Consider the following 26,538-nt stretch of genomic DNA (forward strand, 5'->3'; position numbering starts at 1 on the left):
TATATGTTCTGGACCATATGAGTATTTGGACCATACGCGTATTGTCATGACCATATGGGTACATACTCATATGGTCGGGATAATTAACACTCTGTTACACGTTTACTTTTAAGATTTTAAAAAACTCTTCACATGGTATGACCTTTTTAGTTTAACTAAAAAAAATAGAAATAAGCAGTTTCACATAGTTTTACTCACTTTATTAAGGTTAAATTTTATTAAGTAAGGTAAACTCCCTTAATGATATAACGGAACGCAAAGAAATAGATTTATTTTCTACCTAATTTCATTCGTACTAAAATAGATATTTTCTGATCTTACTAAAATAAACAACAAACAAGAAATAAGGTTGTGCGTTCGTTACAAAGATCGCATAGCAAAGGGGGTTATAAGAAAAAGAGGAAATTATAAACCCAAATTTAAGGATACCAAAAGCTTTTGTTCAATGCTATCTTTGATATTACCGTCCTTAGCCTGTCCGTCGCCCAACGCCCATGAATTTTGAGGAGGCGATCAGGAACCTTGTTATTAGCGGCCGAAACTCCGCCACTTCTAAGGCTGTGGAGGGCGTAAAGAGAACTATCCAAACCTATGTCTTTAAGTGCTGACCGTAGAATCTCCATACATCTGGTATAAGAAAGGGGTTTAGACTTATAAGTTGCGTTGTACTCGCCAGATATTTTCATAAAGTTAATGGCAGTAAAGAGAAACTCATCGGACTTCTCTATAATACCTGCTAACGCAATATATTTTCTTAACCAGAAAACGGGACTAAGCTCGTTGCATGTTTTCGCAATAATAACTGAATGACCTCTCCTGTATAAATCTGTTTTACTTTTTGGAATTTTAATCTCCAAAAAAATTGATTGAAAATCCAGATCACACATCCGAATATTTGCTAGTTCACTAAATCTTAAAAAACCAGAAAACCCTAGAAGACACAAGACACAAGTGCGCAAAAATAATAAATTATGCTTTTCTACCGTATAGTGTCGAACTAATTTTAACAAAATATCTTTGATAATAGGCTCCTTTTTGTTCAAAGGTTTGCCCAACGTCCGTTTTCCGCCTTCCAGAATAATTGTGAGAAATTCATCTAAACAAGTATTAATGTTGAGGGAAATCTTATGCTGCCAGTTAATAGAGTAAAAATAGGCCTCCAAAAGTGAAACGGAAACTTTTTGTTGTATAAGTCCTCCTAAAAACAATGCAACTGAAGACACCGATGCTAGTAAATAAGAAAAATAGTTCCGAATACACCATTTTCGGAATTTTTCAAAATATAAGTCATATTTTTTGTTCGTTGCGGTAGCTCTAGCGTTTTTAACTATGGCAGGAAGCGAGTGTACGGATCCAGACAAATAAGGATGAAACTTGTATTTTTCCAGGTCTTTCCAGTGGCTAACCAAGCGTGTAGAATCTTTACTGATGTTTTTTGAAAGGTTCTGGGTTGGTGACTGTAGCAGCCGCTGGTTGTCTACGTTGCAATTGGGCTGTGTAGGGGTAGAACTTGGCGAAATGCCCTGGCAGGTTACAGTAGTGGCATGTAACGTTTGCTCCTGGAGTAAACTTTTGTCTGTAGTTTGGAAATTGTGGTCTTGGATTGAAGATTTGGCCTTGACCGTAGTTTTGAGAGCCGAGAAAAAGCTGGTTATTAGACATGCCGTCGAAAACTCCTGGTCTAGTACGCTGAAAAGATGATTGTGTGGGTTGATTTCTGGCATAGGGAGTCTGTCTCTTCTTGGAGGCTCTAAAGATGGCTGCCCGTAACTTGGAGGCATCCTCACTATTGTCAGTCAGATCATTATCGGAATATTCTTTAATCGTCCCCCAACCATGTCGTATAAAAAAGAAGATGTGGTATGATTGCAAATGAGACAACTATCCACAAAAGACCAAAATGACACAGTCATTAACAACTATAGGTCACCGTACGGCCTTCAACAATGAGCAAAGCCCATACCGCATAGTGAGCTATAAAAGGCCCCGATAAGACAATGTAAAACAATTCAAACGAGAAAACTAACGGCCTTATTTATGTAAAAAAAATGAACGAAAAACAAATATGTAACATATAAACAAAGACAACCACTGAATTACAGGCTCCTGACCTGGGACAGGCACATACATAGATAATGTGGCGGGGTTAAACATGTTAGCGGGATCCCAACCCTCCCCCTAACCTGGGACAGTGGTATAACAGTACAGCATAAGAACGAACTATAAAAATCAGTTGAAAAAGGCTTAACTCATCAGATGGACAAAAATACAAGTGGATCTGCTATCCTACATGTAAGTAATTTATTACGATGAGTAAGTGCCTTCTTTTCTGAATCAATTATTTCGAAAACTTCTACACTTCCCCTCCCCTAGAAAAATAGTTTTTAAAGCGGTCAAGATTACTGAGTTAAACGAAAATTGCTTGGTTAAACTAAAATTTGATTTTAATCCCTTCGCCTTTAATATCCGTGTTTACATGCAGCTTTTCTTGTAGTTCTGATACGATCAGGGGCGGATCCAGGATTTTTGAAAGGGGCGAAATTTTTTTGGGCCCTTTTTGGGGCTGAAAACATAAAATAAAGTAATATGCACTTTTTTAAAAAGCGTTCCTGGCGTGGGGCATATTTTGTAGTTGCTGTAAAGGTGTTTATAGGGTTGGACATTTTCGATGCTGTATTCTCCCTATTTTTTGTCTATCATATAAGAACATTCCGGTCAGACATTAAAACCCCTGCCACAAAAAAAAAATATGCCCGTTTTATTCATCATGTTCATTTAATGCGCATCTGGTGCAAGAAAATTGATACCGTTAATTTTATTACTATCACTGGGTCGATACCTCTGCTGGTGGACTATTATTCCCCGAGGGTATCACCAGCCCAGTAGCCAGTACTTCGGTACTGGCATGAAAATACGGATTTTTTTTTTTGTGTTATTAAAATTTGCTGTTACAAAATGATAGAAATTATTATAAATTAAAGAATGTATCTCCCTCATGCAAAGCTCTGATTCTTTTCACGGATTTGGTTATACTTTTTGGACCTTTTGGATTATAGCTCTTCATCTTTTAAATAAGCTTTGGATTTCAAATATTTTGGCCACGAGCATCACTGAAGAGACATGTATTGTCGAAATGCGCATCTGGTGCAAGAAAAATTGATACCGTTAATTTTATTACTATCACTGGGTCGATGCCTCTGCTGGTGGACTATTAGTCCCCGAGGGTATCACCAGCCCAGTAGCCAGTACTTCGGTACTGGCATGAAAATACGGATATTTTTTGTGTTATTAAAATTTGCTGTTACAAAATGATAGAAATTATTATAAATTAAGGAATGTATCTCCCTCATGCAAAGCTCTGATTCCTTTCACGGATTTGGCTATACTTTTTGGACCTTTTGGATTATAGCTCTTCATCTTTTAAATAAGCTTTGGATTTCAAATATTTTGGCCACGAGCATCACTGAAGAGACATGTATTGTCGAAATGCGCATCTGGTGCAAGAAAAATTGATACCGTTAATTTTATTACTATCACTGGGTCGATGCCTCTGCTGGTGGACTATTATTCCCCGAGGGTATCACCAGCCCAGTAGCCAGTACTTCGGTACTGGCATGAAAATACGGATATTTTTTGTGTTATTAAAATTTGCTGTTACAAAATGATAGAAATTATTATAAATTAAGGAATGTATCTCCCTCATGCAAAGCTCTGATTCCTTTCACGGATTTGGCTATTCTTTTTGGACCTTTTGGATTATAGCTCTTCATCTTTTAAATAAGCTTTGGATTTCAAATATTTTGGCCACGAGCATCACTGAAGAGACATGTATTGTCGAAATGCGCATCTGGTGCAAGAAAATTGATACCGTTAATTTTATTAATGCCATACATTTCTGTTGGAAATATTCATTTCTAATATCAAAAAGGTGGACACGATTTTTGTTTTCAATCCAGATACGACCAGAATTTTTCATAAAGGCCACACCCTGCAGGCAGGTTGCAGTCTGATCTTGAAAAAGTATTCCATATATCAGTTCGGCGAAACAGACATTCCGGTCAGACATTACGGCAAAAATCAGAGTCAATTTTTTTTTCTCTCAAATATCTAAGACTGTCTCCTTAAATCCATTGGTTCGTACTTTAGACTTTAAATTTATCTAGAGCTTAAAATGACTGCCCCAGGGATCATTATTCAGCTATGTTATTTTAAAATAGGCTGGGGCGTTTGGGGGTTTTCGTAGTTAGATGACTCCTTTGCTGTGGAGTGAGAGTCTATAGAGTATTACTTTCTGTTTGGTGGTATAGTGAAATAGAAGTCAATACTTTGTTGATATGAAGGTGTCATGATTGTCATCCTCACTCAGCCTAAGCAGGGCCGTAACTAGGGTACGACTTCAGGGGAGGCAGGGGTTTGGGGCCGCCGATTGAGGCCCCCTAAGAGAGGGGGTTTGGGGGCACAGCCCCCCGCCGAATTTTTTCTCGCAGTAAAATGGCTAAAAATGACCCGTTTTCCTTCGATTTACTTACTTTAATATGTTTAAGAAACATCAGTATTGCTGGATCCTGGAAGCAATTTTTATGCAAACAATTAGTATCTGTATTTAAAGATATTTTTGTTAGAAATCAAACTGGTCAGTTAAAAAAAAACCATATAAAGCAAGATCATAGAAAGCAAGATATTTTTTTTGTCGAGGACCTTGAATTTCAATATTGTTGAAAGCTGAACAGACATGTATATAGCTACAACCAGGGACTTTCTTAACTAGTATATACTTAGTTTAGAAAGTCTCTGCTTCAACGAATTGGAGTGTTTAACTACTAAGACATTGACCATAATGTTCTCGTACGATCGGCCGGGAGACGTTAAAAAATGACCCAACAGCTGATTCAGCCGGTAACGAATTTCCGATATCATAAAAGATTCACAATACAAAGGATCGAACTTCCTCTGCTTAATGCAGCCCCTACATAAATGTGAATAGTTAAGTTTATTCAAAATTGTCGAAAGCAAAGTTTCATATGTGTTCTCGTATGGATACTGAATAACAGACGGACGGCCACACGAAAAAAAAATTATACTGAAACGGTTCACTTTCGATCAAAAATCCGGAAAATGACAGGTATATATCACGTATCATGATAACAGTGTAAAAACTGTAAACTTGTATTGTTTATAATATAAATTCAAGTTCTTCGTGTACATATTGTCAATATTTCATTTTATTACTTCAAAAAAAAATGTTGGTGTAGAAAATTCAGGGCAGCAACTGCCTCCCCCTGCCTCATAGGTAGTTACGGCCCTGGCTCAGGTCATTACAGCTGTGGTAAGGATAATATCCTTACCATCAGTGGTGCTAAACTCTATTGGGTAGATGATACAATTTAAAAGAGCAGTGGTACTTAACAACAGCTACATTTGGTTACTATAACCAGCAGTGGTATAAACAATTGTCTTCTCAGTGGCACTAACCAGCGTGTACTGGGTAGAGTAACAATGGTTTCATTTTGTTACTATAACCAGCAGTGGTATAAACAATTGTCTTCTCAGTGGCAATATCCAGCGTGTACTGGGTAGAGTAACAATAGCTACATTTGGTTACTATAACCAGCAGTGGTATAAACAATTGTCATCTCAGTGGCATTACCAGCTTGTACTGGGTAGAGTAACAATAGCTACATTTGGTTACTATAACCAGCAGTTGTATAAACAATTGTCTTCTCAATGGCAATAACCAGCGTGTACTGGGTAGAGTAACAATAGCTACATTTGGTTACTATAACCAGCAGTGGTATACACAATTGTCTTCTCAGTGGCAATAACCAGCTTGTACTGGGTAGAGTAACAATAGCTACATTTGGTTACTATAACCAGCAGTTGTATAAACAATTGTCTTCACAGTGGCAATAACCAGCGTGTACTGGGTACAGTAACAATGGCTTCATTTTGTTACTATAACCAGCAGTGGTATAAACAATTGTCTTCTCAGTGGCAATAACCAGTGTGTACAGTGTAGAGTAACAATGGTTTCATTTGGTTATTATAACCAGCAGTGGTATAAACAATTGTCTTCTCAGTGGCAATAACCAGCGTGTACTGGGTAGAGTAACAATAGCTACATTTGGTTACTATAACAAGCAGTGGTATAAACAATTGTCTTCTCAGTGGCAATAACCAGCTTGTACTGGGTAGAGTTACAATGGCTTCATTTGGTTACTATAACCAGCAGTGGTATAAACAATTGTCTTCTCAGTTGCAATAACCAGCCTGTACTGGGTAGAGTAACAATAGCTACATTTGGTTTCTATGACCAGCAGTGGTATAAACAATTGTCTTCTCAGTGGCAGTAACCAGCGTGTACTGGGTAGAGTAACAATGGCTTCATTTGCTTACTATAACCAGCAGTGGTATAAACAATTGTATTCTCAGTGGCAATAACCAACCTGTACTGGGTAGAGTAACAATAGCTACATTTGGTAACTATAACCAGCAGTGGTATAAACAATTGTATTCTCAGTGGCAATAACCAGCCTATACTGGGTAGAGTAACAATGGCTTCATTTTGTTACTATAACCAGCAGTGGTATAAACAATTGTCTTCTCAGTAGCAATAACCAGTCTGAACTGGGTAGAGTAACAATGGATTCATTTGGTTGTTTCTATAACCAGCAGTGGTATAAACAATTGTCTTCTCAGTGGCAATAACCAGCGTGTACTGGGTAGAGTAACAATGGCTTCATTTGGTTACTATAACCAGCAGTGGTATAAACAGTTGTCTTCTCAGTGGCAATAACCAGCCTGTACTGGGTAGAGTAACAATAGCTACATTTGGTTACTATAACCAGCAGTTGTATAAACAATTGTCTTCTCAGTGGCAGTACCCAGCGTGTATTGGGTAGAGTAACAATGGCTTCATTTGGTTACTATAACCAGCAGTGGTATAAACAATTGTCTTCTCAGTGGCAATAACCAGCCTGTACTAGGTAGAGTATCAATGGATTCATTTGTTTGTTTCTATAACCAGCAGTGGTATAAACAATTGTCTTCTCATTGGAAATAACCAGCGTGTACTGGGTAGAGTAATAATGGATTCGTTTGGTTTTTTCTATAACCAGCAGTGGTATAAACAATTGTCTTCTCAGTGGAAATAACCAGCGTGTACTGGGTAGAGTAACAATGGCTTCATTTGGTTACTATAAACAGCAGTGGTATAAACAATTGTCTTCTCAGTGGCAATAACCAGCGTGTACTGGGTAGAGTAACAATGGCTTTATTTGGTTACTATAACCAGCAGTGGTATAAACAATTATCTTCTCGGTGGCAATTAGCAGCGTGTACTGGGTAGAGTTACAATAATTATGTGTGTTAATTATGAAATAATCTAATTGTGGATGTAACGCGTCTTTTGATTGGCTGACAAGTGTTTTGTTTATCATTTCATATACAAAATTTTGTCGTGTGACCGTGACCTCATCAACGTTATTCATGGTTTACTCCGGCTTAAAATTGAATTGAGAATTGAATTGTATTATTTTTGCTGTGTATTCGAAATACGGGTTACTTAGTGTGCACCACATTTTTAAAGTTATTTGTCCATAGACAATAACATTAATGTAGTATACTATATGTATATAAAAAAAAAGATATGGTATGATTGCAAATGAGACAAATCTTCAGAAAAGACAAAATGAGACAGAAACTATAATAGGTCACCAAACAGCTTTCAACAGTGAACAACCTCATACTGCATTTACATGTATGTATACATATTTAGCGAACTTGATGAATAATGAACCAAGACAGAAAACAGACAGAGCCATGCAGATGCTCGAGAGATGTATATGGTGTCCGCTTTGAGAATTCTTAAAGGCAAAGGTTTGAGTCCATTTTAAATGGTACATTTTATTATTTTACATTATATGGACGGACTAATGACATGAAATATAAACATATTACAATACAAAATCGTTAATATATTCATCAAGCATGAAGTCGATGTCTTTGAGAGCTTCCACAGCAAGCGGAAGTACGCACACAAGTCCACGGAATAATGACTGCTCCCGAGGAAGTATCTTTCTTGCCCAGACGGGATGAATCACAATTTTGAGCGGAGCTTCCGGTTTCATTAATTCTTGTCCAATGTTAATTTTCCTGCGTATGTCTCTTTTAATTTGTTTTTGTTTTTCGCTTTCACAAATGGAATGAACTTGTAGTAAGGGTACATATAATTGTGTAAACGCTTCCGTGAATGTGGTTCGTAACTTCCCTAACATGTCTGTGAACTGGTCAATAATTTTGGTGTTTTTGACACGTGATGTTCCTTTGGCCATTTTGTAATTTGTTTCGAACTCTCGTATAGTTTTTAATTCGAGTACACCTTGTGGTAGTATCTGTTTCATGGTAAGAGCAAATTCTCCTAACGATAATTCTATGTTTTCCTCCGTGTCCTTCATGGATTGCACATTATCGGTGAAACTCTTTTGTTGATCTGCCAATCTTAGCACCATTTTCTTGTCTTCTTCTGGAAAGTCAATAGTACAGATTTTTATGCATGTTTAATATTGTGTCTTAAAATGAGATGCGTTGGATAGAAATCGACCTTATCGGGGCCTTTTATAGCTCACTATGTGGTGTGGGCTTTGCTCATTGTTGAAGGCCGTACGGTGACCTATAGTTGTTAATGTCTGTGTCATTTTGGTCTTTTGTGGATAGTTGTCTCATTGGCTATCATACCACATCTTCTTTTTTTATACTTTTACAAATCAATATCAATGCATCTGTTAACCTATTTAGGTTTTGAAAACAAATTCAAGTCTGGGACTGTTTGCAAGTTGAATTGTTAATCGAATGCTACAAAACGGACAAAACATCATCTGTCATCTTATTGCATTTCTTAAATGAATGCTTAAAAATAAATCAGAGTAATGTACATTTATATTTACGTAAATTTGCATAAGGTCGATTTCTATCCGACGCAGCTAAGATATTAATTCAACCGTTTACAATGAATCCAGTAGCGGCTTTAGGGTGCGGGGGTTTGGTACCCCCATTTTTTGAAGATCTATACATTTGAATGAGGACATATGGTTGGAACATCTCCCCCTTTTTTTAATGGCTGGAACCGCAATATGAAATCTTGCTGACAAAAAATATAGAATGTTAATTGTTCACATGAAAAGTATACACCGCCAAACATAAACATCAAATCGTAACCCTTTACGACAAAATAATCGTTTTAGTACCTCGCTACTTTGGTCAACATCAGACTAGTTCTACTGTATGGACACGATCCGCCAAGCAGTCGGCAAAAAGGAAGAGGAAAGAACAATCATTATAATACGATTGAAGTAATTTATACAATGCAATAACAATCTTGTGCAATTACAAAAAATGTACTATGTACATGGGAAACTCAAGAATTATTTATCATCTGTTTTGATATATTATCAAACGGAATTGAAAACGTGCAATAACCATAACTCTTGGCATGGAAAATTCAAGTTTTTTTTTAAATGCATGTAATAATATAGAATCCAACGGAATCTTTATACGTGGTACATATATCAATATCCCTGTCATGACAATAGGTTAAAGTAAGATAATTACCTCTAGTTTTATATCCCTACCACGACAGTACGTCACTGTAATAAAATTACCTCTAGTTTGTATATCCCAACCACGACAATACGTCACAGTAAGATAATTACCTCTAGTTCTTATATCCCTACCACGACAATACGTCAAAGTAAGATAATTACCTCTAGTTTGTATATCCCTACCACGACAATACGTCAAAGTAAGATAATTACCTCTAGTTTGTATATCCCTACCATGACAATACGTCAAAGTAAGATAATTACCTCTAGTTTGTATATCCCTACCACGACAATACGTCAAAGTAAGATTATTACCTCTAGTTTTTTATATCCCTACCACGACAATACGTCTCAATGAGATAATTACCTTTAGTTTGTATATCCCCACCACGACAATATGTCAAAGTAAGATAATTACCTCTAGTTTGTATATCCCTACCACGACAATACGTCAAAGTAAGATAATTACCTAAAGTTTGTATATCCCTACCACGACAATATGTCAAAGTAAGATAATTACCTCTAGTGTTTTATATCCCTACCACGACAATACGTCACAATAAGATAATTACCTCTAGTTTTTATTTCCAGTCTCTTCATTTTTCTACTTAACAGTTCGTTTGTACAGTTGTTGTATTCAGATTCCAAGATTTTAGATCTGAGTACTATCTTGGTTGTTTTTAGCTTCTTTAATACCGTACTATTGACGATGACATCCTGGAAGGTCATACTAAGTTTTCCTCTCTGGTACAGATCCCAAAGTGAGTCTAATGCTCCTATATCATCAAATCCTACAGCTAAAACTATCCCTGAAATTGTAAAAAATTGATAATAAAATGTTTGTTAACTTGTTTTTAGAGATCTCAAAGTGGGTATAATGACAGGACGAATCCAGCCATTTTAAAAGGGGGTTTTCCAATCCAGGCTAAAGGGGGCTCCAACCACAAGTCCCCATTCAAATCATTGATCGTCCAAAAAAAGTGGGGTTTCCAACCCCCGGACCCCCTGGATCCGCCACTGTAATGAACATATATCATCAAATCCTACAGCTATAACTATTCCTGAAATTGTAAGAAATTGATAATAAATTGTTTTTTAACTTGCTGGTTGTAGATTTTAGTTTGCGTTTAAAAATACCATTGAAATTTTGTCCCATAAAAAGCCACGTGACATCATGTTACGTGTTACCACTCATTGTAACATGTTTTTATTCGGCTCAGTGACATTGACCATGTCACACATAGCCGTCGCTAGATCGCCTATCCAATATTTACGCAGGAGAATGAAAACTTTTTCCATCTTATAAGGCACTGGATACGATTACCAGCCAAAAAAAACCAATGAAAAGAGTGTGTCCCTAGTGCCCATATCCCCCCCCCCCCCCCAAATCATAGTCTGCGTGAATTGTTTTAAAAGACGATAACAAGTTCCAAGCTGCATTCTATCCTACGTATTTTCTTTTTTATTTTCGTTTAAATGATTAAACACAAATGATATCCACGTTAGCTGGTACAATCAATCAAAACAAAAACAGGAAGTATTCTGAAGGTTGTTTTACAATTATTTCTAAATAAGAATTAATCTAGTATTCTATAATTTCAATCAAATCTATTCTTTTGTTTTCAATCTCTGATAGAGTATATGGATTTGATACTGTTTAATGGCGGTAAAATCGACAATTTAGCTCTGTTTATTTGGGTGTTATGTCACTAAGGAAGTGATTTCATTCTAATATTAAGCCTAATTTTATGTATTTGTACATACTTTAATAAAACATAGAAAAGATATTTGGCGGGTAAACCTTGTGTCAGGTCAATTGTGAAGGATGTTCCAGTGGAAGCTCTAATACGAGCAATTTGGAACACCTGTCCTTCAAGAACGGTACGGCTACCATTGTGGTATAAATATAAGCAGGTGATGATTTCCTGCTCTTTGTCATTCTTCTAATGTCTACGAAGACGATGGTCATGATACGTAGGTGATTATTAGAGATAGGATATTTGAGATCGTTGTCTCTTATATATAAGATATTATTACTTCAAGTGTAATAAAGAACAGGTTGGTGCCTGTTAGTATTCTCTAACATGGAATTGCATTCATGATTGTAATGCAACAAAGGACAAAGGACAAGTTTGGTGCCTGTTCTTTAAGACTTATACAACTTGTAGTTTGTCAAGTATTAATTTTTCCGTATGAAACCAGTCGTAGCTTGTCGGGTACCAAAAAGTACCATTAGGACAAGTCGTAGCTTGTATGGTACTAAATTGTACCATTATGACAAGTTTGACCAAGGACAAATCGGTATTTGTACAAATTAGTATCATTTGTATAAAATATGATTTACATAATAGTTATTGAAAGGCTGGTCATTATCGTGATATATGGAGTGCCCACAGGACAGTGGTATTGACTAAGACGGTGATAATGACTGAGCCATAGGCGAGGTGATTATTGCTGTCGCAGTCAATACCACTGTCCTACAGGCAGTCCATGTATCATGATAATGACCAGTTCTTTAATAACTATTATGTTTATTTCATTGAGAAACCATGTTTTTACAAATTCTCATGAATTAAAAATGTTCAAAGCAAACTCGAGTTCAAGTTATTGTACGATTTCTGTAGCAAAGAGTGAAGACCAATCATAGAAATACATGTAGCTATAAGTCACTGCCATTCATTTAAGTGAAATTTTTCAGTATATGAATACTTAATAATTACATTAGATGTATGTTTCATTATAATACTTTATTCTGATTGGCTAACTGCACATCACGTGTTATTCCGTAAGCAGTTGCATTGCTCAATACAACTTTTCATTCATGATAACACGTGGTCCAACAATAAAGTGCACAGGTGAATTAAATTAAAAAATATATAAAATTCGTGTTTTCATGATCATAGCTAAAAAATGTAATTATATTTAATGCTTCTTTTTGTAACTTTATAGGGTTGTAAAAGCGTTGACCGTGCGCACATTTTTAGAATTCCGCGCTTCATACAAAATGTACTTCGGTCAACGCTTTTACACCCCAATAAATTTACAAAAAGAAGCATTCAATTCTTAAATAAAGTTCTATAATTTTATAATGAACGAAAACATATGGTAAACGGTTCAACAACTTAAATATAATATTGAAAATAGGAAAAGGTTTTATTCAATGGACATCTCCCTAAACAGAGAAAGCATGCCCCACCGGTCATTATAAGAGTTACCACGCCCCATCGGTCATTAACACGTAAAAGTCCGTTAACGACCGGTTTGCTAGTCCGTTTTGTTCTTTTAATGACCGATGGAATTTATTACTGAAGATTAAAGAATGTCATGTGGCCCCTTTTTTATCCAATAAGAAAGATATGATTAATGTATACTAGTAGATGAATTGAACTGTTAAAGTAAGTCAGGGCAGTTGTATATATTTTAGTTCATTGACATAATTTGAGAAATCATTTGATGGGTATAACTTATTTGGTGAACTATTCGACATATACTTTGTAAATAGAACATTTCAGACCCAGTATCAAGGCTGGTAACGAACCTATTCACAAATCATAATGCAAATAGAAATAGACACGCTTACCATGTGTACACGTTACACATTGAATGGTATTGTATTACAAACTAGAGACCCGTATGTAAAAATGACTTGGCGACAATCGGTTATGTCTGTGTGATTATATATGAAACGAAAGTGGAAATTCTTTTTAACAAAGAGGACACTTTTTAAAAACATTTTAAAGGTAATTTTAACTAATTATGTTATGTATATGTATAATGAGAAAATATTCAGACAGTAATTGAATTATCGTATATTCTTTATTGTTGTCGTTATGTGATACAAATTCGTTAACATGGGCGTTTCAGGGATTGTCTATTTTGTATTTCTTTTGTTGAGTTGCCGGGTCCCCTGCTGTTATATGAGCCTCTCTGAACCCCCTCCCTTTTCGAAAGTCCTCGATCCGCTACTGCAAAATTTTTATAAGTTGGGGGGTGGGGGAGGGGGTCTCTTATTGCCTTTGAGGGGGCCCGCTCAAGTCATGCTTCAGCGATTCCCTATATAATCAACCAAATTTTTTTCGCCCCCCCCCCCCCTGGCACCTCTAAATCCGCCTCTGTGCCACTGGTTAACGGTCTCATATGTTACATATATAGATGCCACTCCTTTTTGAGACCTCATTAGGAAATTGATAATAATGCATTGTAAATGGCATTTGTAACAAGTAAGCATACTCTTTTGACCAAATTTTATACGTTTCAAGTAATTATTTTACTAAGTTATTTAACTCAATTCACAGTAAACTAAATCAAATAGAAAAGATGGACTTCTTAATACAACCTTTTTTGCCAAAAAAAGGATGCACAAATTTATTCGCTTAAAGATGCACAAATTTATTCGTTTAAAGAAACTTATTTTTAAACTAGTTTAACAGGTTTTTCAATCGTGTTTTACCGTCTCGTTTAAAAAATGATTTGATTGGCTAGTTAAATAGCTAGCCTATTAGTATTCTTTCAATTGGTATTGCTAACAAACTGAGGTAATTTGAAGGTCCACCTAACAAAGAATTAAACATAACTTCCTTCTGTATTGTAATGTACACGCACAGGTATCTATTGATTATTTAACGTTTAGAAATGATCTAGTCAAGACACAAGTTATTGGTTTATTTCTATATGACAAAACACCACTGGATGAGTCCATGTTATGTTTTATCAATGAAAGTATAGGTATGAAAGGTAAGAAATGCCAATTCTCCTATTTTCACAAAATTTTGAAAATACACAGTAAATAGATTATTTCTTAATAGTCAATTGTGGAGAAAAACAGAAAAAGTTTACAAATAAAACGTTTTATTCCAATCAACAAGTCATTTTTCGGAGAGAAATGCCGAAATACACTTTACACACGGCTACGCCAGGTAAAATAATTATTATCTTACAAAAAAAAAAACATTTTTCAGTCTCATTGGAACATGCTAATAACAATTCATCCCAAACTAAGGAAGTCATTAAATAAAGTCAAAATATGTCCGTTCTAATTTTAGAGCAAAAAAGTCAATACGATCGGTTTAAGGTCAATTTCGTCTACCTCACTAAATCTTGTTAGGCACTATAGACAGGTGAACAATAAGACACAAGTTATTGGTTTATTTCTAAATGATAAAAGTTAAACACCTAAATAACACAAGAAGTAAAACTTTCGACACACGTAATTCTTCGTTTTCTAGCTTAGGGAGGACAATGACAAAAAGTTTGCTTATATAAAATTATTAGAAAAAGGTAAACAATATTGATATGACATAGTATAGTAAAGGTAGCAATATACAGTAAGGAAAAAATATTAAAAATTTACGAAAATCCCCTTTTCCTTGCTTTCTTGCAAATTAAGCTTACCGTTTGTAGTGTCATACATGTGCATAAATGAGGGGGGCAAGGGGGGTCCCAATAACAGCAAAACAGCAAATTGATTTGGCTCATAACAGATAACAAGGAATTAAAATGGTCAAAAACAGATAACAGTAAATGAAATATTAAAATTATTCAGTCTTTGACAAATCAGTATTTCTTATTACGGATATAATCCTTTGTAATGCATTCCATTTTTTATGACTATGTTTTTAGTATTAATTTATCTATCTAGAATGTGTTTAAATTACTACTCAATATATTATAACATTTTTTATACGCTCGTTTACGGAACGTATTATGGTATACTGTTGTCCGTCTGTTGTCAACATGTCGGACATTAACTCAAAAAACTCTTTAACCATTTGCATTAAACTTTGGGAAATTGTTTATATCTATTGACGTGAGCTCCCTTTTTTTTTTCATAAATTTTAGATTTTAAGTTTCTGGGTAATGGGTTTTTATTCAATAAAAATGTTGGTTTTTTTTCAATTTTCTGATAATATCTCAAAAATGCTTTCACAAAGCAAGGAATTTTGGTGAATTGTTTATATCTATTAACATGAGATAACTTTCAATTTTTATAAATTTTAGATTTTACGTTTCCGAGTGAACGGGGTTTCATTAATTAAAAAGGGGTTATTTTCCAGTTTTCAGACATTAACACAAAAATGTTTTCAGCAGTTCTCATGAAACGTTGGTGTATTGTTTATATATATTGACTGAAGCTCCCTTTGTTGCTAATCAAAAAAGTGACCTAAAAGAGTTTGAATATTCTGACTTTTTCTAAATGACCATTTAATGGGGTGTGTGGATTTTTCTTAATAAAACTATGAGGCAAAGTGGTATATAGGGTAGAAAAATCAAAAGCACCAATTATAAGCATGCAATTTATCAAGTACTTTTTGACACTCTAAAAGCAATTTATTCCACTATTTTCAAAGGCCTTATTTGAACAATTTTTTATCAGCTGAGGTTGTTGATTGTACCAAGTGTACTAGTAAGAAGAATACATAGTTTAGTAGGGAAACAATGGCTTGAAACGAAATAAATCTTTGTTTGTAATGAGTTATGTGCAGCTTCGGACCCAAGTACATGGTTGGAACTTTCATTGCACAATGCATTTGGTTCTGCTTTGAAAAGAATCACAGAGCTGAGTCTATGTACCATATTATATAAAAGGTAAAGTGGTTGTTAGGACCTAGTCCGTAATTGAGATCCTTGTCAGATATTCCTGGCCATATGTTTTCCTTTTTGTCATATTAAGAATTGTTTTAATTTAATATGTTCGTACGGAAAACAAGGAACATTATTCTCATACAAAAAATTAAGATAATTCTAAATACACGTTCATAAAAAAAATGGAATTTATTACAAAGGATAATCATAAGATATACTTGAAATGTCCTGGACCACACTTTCGATCTGTGATGGGTATATGTTAATGGAATCCTTCTCTGAATACGGGACAAACATATCAGTAGTGGTAGACCCCAATGGCCAATGATCTTCAATTTATACCGAATATTGACTGTCAAAAAAAATGCTAATATTCCAATTTTCAATAACAGTTAACAGCAAATACATTATCACAATAACAGATAACAGAAAAATTAAAAGCCCAATAACAGCTAACAAAGAATAAGACAATAACAGCTAACAGCAAATATATTTTCAAAATAACAGATAACAGAGAATTAAATTGCCCCATAACAGCATAACAGTTAAACCCCTTGCCCCCCCCCCCCCCATAAATATGTTTGTAATCAGTATCTTCCATAGATTTGATATCCAGTGGTTAAAATGCTAAAATATAATTTCTTTTTGGTGTATCCATGGCAACAATCTGCATTTATTTGCTATAAAATATTGCAAAAAGGGGGGTAAAGATGTCAAATATTTCCCAAAAATTTGGCCAGTAGAATTTCAATCCCTTGGAGTCATACCTTTTCTGAAACTGTTTACATATATCTATCAAGAAATCCAATAAAAATCAATTGTCTTCAGGGGCGGATCCAGGATTTTAGTTAAGGGGGGGGGGGAGGGCTCAAACTTAAATTTTGCCGAGCGTATCGAGGTGAAAACAAATTTGAGGTAAAATTTTCGAAATATTCTCTATTAAGCTGAGGACAACCCATGCTTTGCAAATTTAAGGGGAGCGCACGCCGGCCACGCCCCGCCTGGATCCGTCCTAGGTCTTTTGTCTCATTTTTTTGTAAAATTGGGTCAAAAACTTAGTTTAGAAAAAAAGTGTGTTTGTAAACGTTACATTAATTTCTGGACCTATGGCCGGTCTAGGTATGAAAATACGGACAGTCAAACTCATCATAGATACCAGGATTGAAATTTCATATTTACGCCAGACGCGCGTTTCCTTTACAAAAGACTCATCAGTGACGCTCGAATAAAAAAATGTTAAAAAGGCCAAATAAAGTACGAAGTTGAAGAGCATTGAGGACCAACATTCCTAAACGTTTTGCCAAATACAGCGAATGTAATCTATTCCTGAGGTAGAAAAGCCTTATTATTTCAAACATTCTAAATTTTGTTAACAGTAAATTTATAATTATGAACATATCAATGATAACTCAAGACAACACAAAAGTGCTGACTACTAGGCTGGTGGTACCCTCGGGGGAATAAATCTCCACCAGCAGTGGCATTGACCCAGTGGTTGTAAATAAACTCATCATAGATACCAGGATTGAAATTTCATAATTTACGCCAGACGCGCGTTTCGTCTACAAAAGACTCATCAGTGACGCTCGAATCAAAAAGTGTTAAAAAGGCCAAATAAAGTACGAAGTTGAAGAGCATTGAGGACCAAAATTCCTAAAAGTTTTGTCAAATACAGCTAAGGTAATCTATTCCTGAGGTAGAAAAGCCTTAGTAATTCAAAAATTCAAAATTTTATTAACAGTAAATTTATAATTATGAACATATCAATGATAACTCAAGTCAACACGGACGAACGGACGGACGGACTAACGGGCGAACGAACGATCTGATGCAGAGACCAGAAAACATAATGCCTCTACTTGGGCATAAAAAATACGTGTGTTTGGAAAAGGGGGGAGGGTAAAAAAAAAATGCCCAATGATATTCCCGAATTCGCCTACTAATACCACTTTGATTGCTGATTAAAAAACTCTTTTGTAACATACACATTTAGGAGTGTGGTTTCGCGTTTTGGTTCCTGTGGATTTTTCAAATATGGAAGTTAGTGTGCAATAAAATTCATTTTTAGACACCTGAGTAGTAATTTAGCCTTCAAAGTTGGTTTATAAGAACATCAAGATTATGTTTTAGATTTATTTCCCCGAGGGTATCACCAGCCCAGTAGTCAGCACTTCTGTCTGTCCCGCTTCAAGTTTAAGTTTTTGGTCAAGGTAGTTTTTGATGAAGTTGAAGTCCAATCAACTTGAAACTTAGTACACATGTTCCCTATGATATGATCTTTCTAATTTTAATGCCAAATTAGATTTTTGACTCCAATTTCACGTCCAACTGAACATAGAAAATGATAGTGCGAGTCGGGCATTCGTGTACTATGGACACATTCTTGCTATTCTTTTAATTTCAATTACTTTCGTGTTTTTATGTGTTATACTTGCATAGGTATACTAGAAACATCGTTCGTTCAGGAGCCTGTCATTCTGTGGTTGTCGTTTGTTTATGTATGTGCCTGTCCCAAATCAGGAGCCTGTAATTCTGTGGTTGTCGTTTGTTTATGTTTGTGCCTGTCCCAATTCAGGAGCCTGTAATTCTGTGGTTTTCGTTTGTTTATGTATGTACATGTCACGTTCAAGAGCCTGTAATTCTGTGGTTGTCGTTTATTTATGTATCAGGAGTCTGTAATTCTGTGGTTGTCGTTTGTTTATGTCTGAGCCTGTACCAAGTCAGGAGCCTGTAATTCTGTGGTTGTCGTTTGTTAATGTATGTGCCTGTACCAAGTCAGGAGCCGGTAATTCTGTTGTTGTCGTTTGTTGATGTATGTGTCTGTCCAAAGTCAGGAGCCTGTTATTCTGTGGTTGTCGTTTGTTTATGTATGTGCCTGTCCCAATTCAGGAGCCTATAGTTCTGTAGTTGTCTTTGTTTATGTATATTTATGTGCCTGTACCAGTCGGGAGCTTTTAATTCTGTGGTTGTCGTTTGTTTATGTATGTGCCTGTCCTAAGTAAGGAGCCTGTAATTCTTTGGTTGTCGTTTGTATATGTATGTGCCTGTACCAAGTCAGGAGCCTGTAATTCTGTGATTTTCGTTTGTTTATGTATGTGCCTGAACCAAGGCAGGAGCCTGTAATTCTGTGGTTGTCGTTTGTTTATGTATGTGCCTGTACCAAGTCAGGAGCCTGTTATTCTGTGGTTGTCGTTTGTTTATGTATGTGCCTGTCCCAAGTCAGGAGCCTGTAATTATGTCGTTAGTTGTCGTTTGTTTATGTGTGTGCCTGTCCCAAGTCAGGAGCCTGTATTTTTGTGGTTGTCGTTTGTTTATGCATGTGCCTGTCCCAAATCAGGAGCCTGTAATTCTGTAGTTGTCGTTTGTTTATGTATGTGCCTGTCCCAAGTCAGGAGGCTGTAATTCTGTGGTTGTCGTTTGTTGCTGTTTTACGTTTATTGTCTTGTACATAAATCCGTTAGTTTTCTCTTTTAAATTATCTTCTCAAATTTGTCATTCCAGGGCCTTTTAAAGATGGCAGTGGATATTTTGCCGGCACCGGCAAAATAGAAAACATTGTTTATTTTTGACTCTGATTAAAATAATTCAAGCCGGCAAAACAGCATATTTTTTTAGAAATGGCCATCTTACCGTCACTGGCAATATAGTGAATTTAAACTGAGAGTACTATAACACATAGTGTTATAGTAGTCTCAGATTTAAAGAACTGACTATTATTTCAAAAGCAATTTAAGTACTAAAACATTTTTGATTTTTGAAGCTTTGTGAATGATTTTGTTATATTGTATAATGTTTTAAATTTCATCATTGTTCATTGCAACAAATCGATGTTTTTTTTTGGGTTATATGAGAGGGGTAGCCCTGAGGGGTCCTGATCCAGAAATCCCGGGCTTAAAAACACGAAATCCAGAAATCCCGTCTTTAAAACACGAAATCCCGAGGTCCCGAAATTCGAAAAAAAAATCCCGGATCCAGAAAGGGTCAATCCCGAAATCCCGAGCTTAAAAACACCCGATCCCGGAGTCCCGATAAAGGTTCTATCCCCCTTATCTTATATTTTTAAATTATCACTTTGACTGATATATGTATTTAAACGATAATATGTTAGCAGTTCTAAAAAGACATATAAATCGTGAGAAACACCTTTTAATTTCCCCTCACGGGATCCGCTACTGCAAAATTATACACAAAATTGTTGCAGTCCCTACATTTAACCTTTTGATCCCACTAAACAGTAGAACCAGACATAGCAATCCACACTCATTTAGGCAGATCTATACAAACATCTAAAGACAGTTATCAATATTCATTTTATCCACGTACAGTTATAGATTGGAATCGCCTGCGTCATGCAGTACAGTACAGAGATTCAAGAGTATGCATGATCCCAGGATCTGCTCTCATCCCTATTTTCTATCCTTATATAATTGTTATCAAATGTATATAAAGTTTGGCAGTGGCTAATTGACCGGCACCGGCCAAATAGCAAATTTGCTATTTAGACGGCTCTGAATAAAACTGTTCATTGTTGTGATTAGTAGAGAATAAAAAGCCTAATAATTTAAAATCATTTTATCACAATATCAAGCATTAATAAAAATACAGTACAAGTACAGTACAATCAAAAATAAAATATTAAAGATTTTCATAAATAAATAACTTATAACTTTATAATATTAATTAAAAGCATGAAAACACATTTGTAAATACATTATTAAATATATTTTTTTCTAAAATATTTATAAAAAAGTTGATTTTCAAATCTGTGTAAAATCTATAGTTTACATATTCTGCCAGTGATAAAAATAGTGTTATGAAAAACTACATCATAAGACAGATATGACAGACAATATTAATAGTTGTTTGCTATGAATTTTAATTTTTTTTGAATTTAATCAGAGCCGGCTAAGTAGCAAATTTGCCATTTTGACGGTGCCGGTCAAATAGCCACGGCCATATGTATGTATGTACTCGAGATTCCGTCAATTAAGACGCACCCCTTGATTGACTGCAAGGGTACAGCGGATCCATGTACACACCCTTAGGATTAATGGAGATGTGTCCTTTACAATATTATCCCACCACCCGAACAATCCCCACTCAACACCGTCCGCCCAAGGGAGCGTGTAGGACACCGGGAAGTCTATTATTATGGTGGAGGAAGCCGAAGTACTCGGAGAGAATAACCGGGCCACTCGTCGGAAACAGACAACCAGAGAGATATCAGAAGATCAAGTTGATCTCAAGGTCAAAGTAGGGGACAACTTTGACCAACCGAGGCCCCCAAAGTACCCATTCTAGTTTAAACTCCGGTCTGCCGGGGTACCACTGACTGGATGTGTGTGAGAGGGTGAAAATTACCCTTCTGATGTACTGATATTTTTAGCACCCCGAGTGAGAATCGAACTCGGGACCTTCAGCACTGTAGCCATAGGTCTTAACCACAAGACCACGAACTCACACAGAGTTTTATCTAAATGTTATTTTTCAAATATTACTTTATTTGTACATACATTATATATATATTTTGATTTTTGGTTTTGTTTGATTTTTTTCTGGTTACCTTGTAAATTATAGAAATTTGTATAGTCGACTCCCGGCGAATAATCTTCAATAATTGAAAAGGTGGGGCGCGCGAGATCATTTTCGGGACGCCGGGATTGGCCGATTTTAGCAACGGGAAATTGGGATTGCCTTGTTTAAAAGATCGGGAATTCGGGATAGAAAAACACCGGGATACGGAAAACCCGCTTTTTAGCCATGGGAAATCGGGATTTTTATGTTGAAATATAACGGGATTGACAAAAAACTGTACCTTGGACAGATAAAAGTGCCATTTTCATTATACTTCAATCAGAATCGCATCTAGAAACATAGTAGATCCCCGATCTTATTGTTATTTTCTGCTCGTTTTTTTTTTTTAAAGTAACCGTAGCAAGTGCCACATTTAATATCCACTGTACGCGAATGAAATGCTAATCAAAATTCATGATAAATGTCTAATCTCCTTGGTATTAGTGTCGCTCTGATTTAGAGGATCCGTATACCCAAAGAGGGTGGTCAGTAAAGTTTTTTTTTCGTGCAACATGTTTTGCCATTTTTAATTTCAACCTTCCGTAAAAAAAGTGCGTGCTTCACTGTGAAATTGGTAAAAACGGCAACGTGCAACGTGCAAGCAATTTTTTTATTTTTCGTTCATCGTGAAATTGGAATTTTATTTCGCGTTTGTCCGTGAACATACTAATGCCTGTTTACAACCCTTCCCAAAAGTTACTTGATTTGGATATTTTCAATAAGAGTAAGATTATGTAAGACCTAAAAAAAAAACACATGTGTTTCCGGTACCCCTATACTAGTATATACCTTCCCTACTTTTAAGTACCTATAATCTAACTCTACTCTTAAAAGGTTTTTGGATGTTATGTGGACAAGCACTTATAAAGTCAGAATTTTTCTCCCATATGAACCAGTCAAAAACGTTTGAAAAAAAAACTATTTTGCTTTCCTACCGATCCTAATTTTTTAGGGGATGTTACCTGAAACACATGTATTTTTTTCTTGGCCTTACTACACAGATAATTTCACAGACACAGTCTTCTCTATGATCGAATATCATATAAAAATATTGACGGCATTCTGCAATTTTGTAGAAAACAAATACCCCAACTTGACGTGTTTAAAATATACGTACTGCATATATTGGTCAAAACGCACAAATTGAAAGCAAATAATTAAGAACAATATTACTCAGAGGGTTTAATTTTTAAAGTTTACCAGGACGGCCTCCTTTAAAAGTTGTGTCAGATGTGTCTATTCGTTACCTAAAAGGCACTGGCTACGGTTACATGGAAATGTAACAATAATAAAAATATTATTGTTACATAGGAGACTAAATGCCGGAATGCAAAGGCGGATAAGGAACTGATTAATTACGAATGTAACAATAATTACTGAGGCTACGGTTACATGGCGTTATTGTTACATGAAAAACAGCAATCATTAAACTTAAATCTTGTATAGTTACAACTTTTGTTGCCTTAATCTTGCATATGTACGAAATAATACTTGTAATAACGATAAATAATAAATATCATCGTTAACAAATGGTGTTTAAATTGTTTTTTCTAACGTATAAATGGTTTTGGTGTTTTAAAGCTACTACTTTTTAAATTGTTATTTGGATGGAGAGTTGTCTCATTGGCACTCACACCACATCTTCCTATATCTAACTACTTTAGATAAGTAGTGCCAAAGGCGAAAATATAGACCAATGGTTTGTTGTTGAGAACTCGGGCTGAGAAAAGTGTTCACTTTAAGTATTTAACTGCACACCTACTCGTATTACTGTCATTATACAATGCACAATGGATGAAGAGATTCTTGTGACCAATTTTGTTGTGGGTGAAAAATTTAATACTTAGGATTCGTTTGAAACAAAACTGAAACAATATCAAGACACAAATTTCATTCAGCTATACAAACTTCTTGTCAAAGTACCTAATAACTGACTCAAGATTAGTGTCTTTAAGTTCACGATAAAATTCTGAGTAGCTGTCTTCGGTCCTAGCATATGCCATCTTTTGAAGCAATTCAAGAGCCAAAATACGTTCGTCTTTTGAAATTCCAAGCTTCTCAGTAGTCACTTCTCTCTTGAAAGTTCTTAGTACATGGAAAAGACATATTAGTAAGGGTACATTTGGTATTTCTTCCCTAATGACGTCTCTCTCGATCATGTCTTTGTCACTCATTACACATCGAATTTTGGACCAGTTTTCTTTGTACTTTTTGAAGAGTTGCGTTATTTCTTTTATAGTTTCTCGAGATTCGTCAGAAACTATCCAGAATGCTATAACCTCGCTCTCGCCGTTTCCATCAACAGACATAAGTACAAAAAGAGGAAGAGTATCTTTAAAACACCAAAACCATTTATACGTTAGAAAAAACAATTTAAACACCATTTGTTAACGATAATATTTATTATTTATCATTATTTCAAGTATTATTTCGTACATATGCAAAATTAAGGCAACAAAAGTTGTAACTATACAAGATTTAAGTTTAATGATTGCTGTTTTTCATGTAACAATAACGCCATGTAACCGTAGCCTCAGTAATTATTGTTACATTCGTAATTAATCGGTTCCTTACCCGACTTTGCATTCCGGCATTTAGTCTCCTATGTAACAATAATATTTTTATTATTGTTACATTTCCATGTAACCGTAGCCAGTGCCTACCTAAAATTGTGGAGGACCTCTTTAATAAATAAATGATGATTTCTTGTTTATCGGGATCGGGATTTTTAACAAAATATGTCCGGGATTTCGGGATTTTTTGATATTAAAACCGGGAAATCGGGATGAGACCCCCTCTAGCCCCCCCTCATTAAAGGATCGCTAGAAACTGAAAGAAGAAGACTGCCATATCGTAAGAATTTCCGGAAACAAGTCCCGAAACGAGCTGTATATTATGCGCATTAGTTTTCGCGCCCCCTGTCACAAATATGTTTCCTGTTACAAAATACGAAAGAAAGGACAACAATAGACGGTTTGGTCAAATATACTCAAAGACATAACCAAGATATTACGACAACTCTAAGAAGTAGGTTTAAATAAGACGTGTATTTTGAAAATGGTCCCAGCAAGGTCCCCACAAGTGTGGATAGGCCCCTTCACGGTTTAAATAGTGCAGCCATGTTGAATAAGGGGTAGATTTTCATAAGATAAATCTGAGACTACTAGAGAAAAAAAATGATTTGGAAAATACGGAAAACATCATTTAAACTGAACAGTTGGTTGGAAACATGCATAGGATTTTCTGTACTTCCATCTCAAGCTATCAGACTTGGGCATCTGGCAGTCATCTGAACTATTGTGGTTCATCATTACAAATGGACAAAAATAGCTGTATTTACACCTCAAAAACTACTCTTGAGTGCAGACTAACCTGTCCAGTTGGAAAAGTTGTAAGGCCTAGGCCAAGTAAAATAATATGTGTGTTTCCTGTTGCATCTTTGAATAAAATAGGGTACAAATTGGAAATTAGTATGGCGTTCATTATCACTGAACTAGTATATATTTGTTTAGGGGCCAGCTGAAGGACGCCTCCGGGTACATGATATCGGGATCGTTCGCCCTGATTACATGTTTGCCCTAGTTTCGTTCGCACTGAGTTTGTTCGCCCTGGGTTCGTTCGCCCTATTTTCATTTATGATATGTACAATGTATACGTTACATTAATGAAAGAAATATATATTTTTATACTGCAATCAGCTATTTTACTATACAGAAAAAGCTATACGTATAAACGTTAGCTTTATACGTCAATGACCTCAACTAACCTATAATTAAGCCCTGCCTTCTTACCAGAACTACTGTATTTCATCAACAACGTCACGTCACAACCATGACAACGTGTAGTAACAATGGTCAAACTTTTATGAATTTAAACTTGTTATGTCTTTTTTAATTAATCAAAGTTTTATTGCACTTTTGCTGTTAACAATTTACTCAATCTACAGCTTCAATTAAGTATCCCTTAAATTAGTCATTGAATATTTAGGGAAAAATATTCAATAAGTATATCTATAAAGTTAGTTGTATTTATTACATACATAATAGCAGTTCTACATAGTATAATTTCATACCGGAATACGGTACGTTTCTTAACCTAAACTGTATATGATTTATTTATTGAAGCTTTACTGAACCGTAAAATTGATGATGATCCTTGATACTGACAGCATGACTTTTCAGCCGACAGTAGAATTTCGAAATTTTTTGTTAGTTTACTCCGTGTAATTATGAAAAGGAGTCTTAAATGATTAGGTAAGACCGTTGTTTTTTCCACACATTATTTGAACAACATATTTTTTTCAGTAAATGGTATTTTTTGCGATCAAACCAAAGATCAAGAGAAAAGATCGAAAGTACACATGGTATAATTAACGATACATGAATGCAGTATCCAAGCATTGTATTGTGTAAACTAATAACAGTATTAATTCAGTGTAGCTATAATAGATATGATAAATTATATATAAACATAATAAAAGAGTAGAATAGCGAATTTCATTTGATGCATAAATTGTATCACCTGACCGGACACATGCATGTCATGTGCAGTCATGAACTAACTAGGTCACAGCTTGAATTCATTCACAATTATAGAAACTCGAAATATACCAAAGTTTTAAGTATGATTCTCTTATTTTTTTTCCTCTAATTTTATTTATGTTAATTATGTCCCTGATTTCATTTTGGAATATTTTAAAAATATCAATGACCTTGTCTTTCTTGTCAGACATGTAATATGCTTTATAAATTGAAAAGTAAATTATAGTTAATAAATAGTTCATATC

General features: G+C 35.3%; 1 protein-coding gene, 1 long non-coding RNA gene and 1 pseudogene across 3 annotated transcripts in view; 1 reads left to right on the forward strand and 2 right to left on the reverse strand.

The window, feature by feature from the left end:
- Nucleotides 1–405: 405 nt before the first annotated feature.
- LOC139499569 (uncharacterized) lies at nt 406–1,781 on the reverse strand (annotated as a pseudogene).
- Nucleotides 1,782–7,876: 6,095 nt separating this feature from the next.
- Nucleotides 7,877–10,439, reverse strand: LOC139499571 (uncharacterized). Its single transcript, XM_071288307.1, has 2 exons — nt 10,169–10,439; nt 7,877–8,521 (listed from the first exon to the last, which is right to left on the reverse strand). The coding sequence occupies exons 1-2, from the start codon at nt 10,323–10,325 to the stop codon at nt 7,953–7,955; spliced, it is 726 nt and encodes a 241-aa protein (XP_071144408.1). The 5' UTR covers nt 10,326–10,439; the 3' UTR covers nt 7,877–7,952.
- A 2,785-nt stretch (nt 10,440–13,224) lies between these two features.
- The window catches only part of LOC139499572 (uncharacterized), a 322,251-nt gene continuing 308,937 nt past the window's right edge, over nt 13,225–26,538 (forward strand). For both annotated transcript variants that reach the window (XR_011658217.1, XR_011658216.1), the window contains exon 1: nt 13,225–13,336. This is a non-coding gene — a long non-coding RNA (uncharacterized lncRNA). The remainder of the gene's footprint in view (nt 13,337–26,538) is intronic.

Source organism: Mytilus edulis, chromosome 12, assembly GCF_963676685.1.
Source record: "Mytilus edulis chromosome 12, xbMytEdul2.2, whole genome shotgun sequence".
NCBI lineage: Eukaryota > Metazoa > Mollusca > Bivalvia > Mytilida > Mytilidae > Mytilus > Mytilus edulis.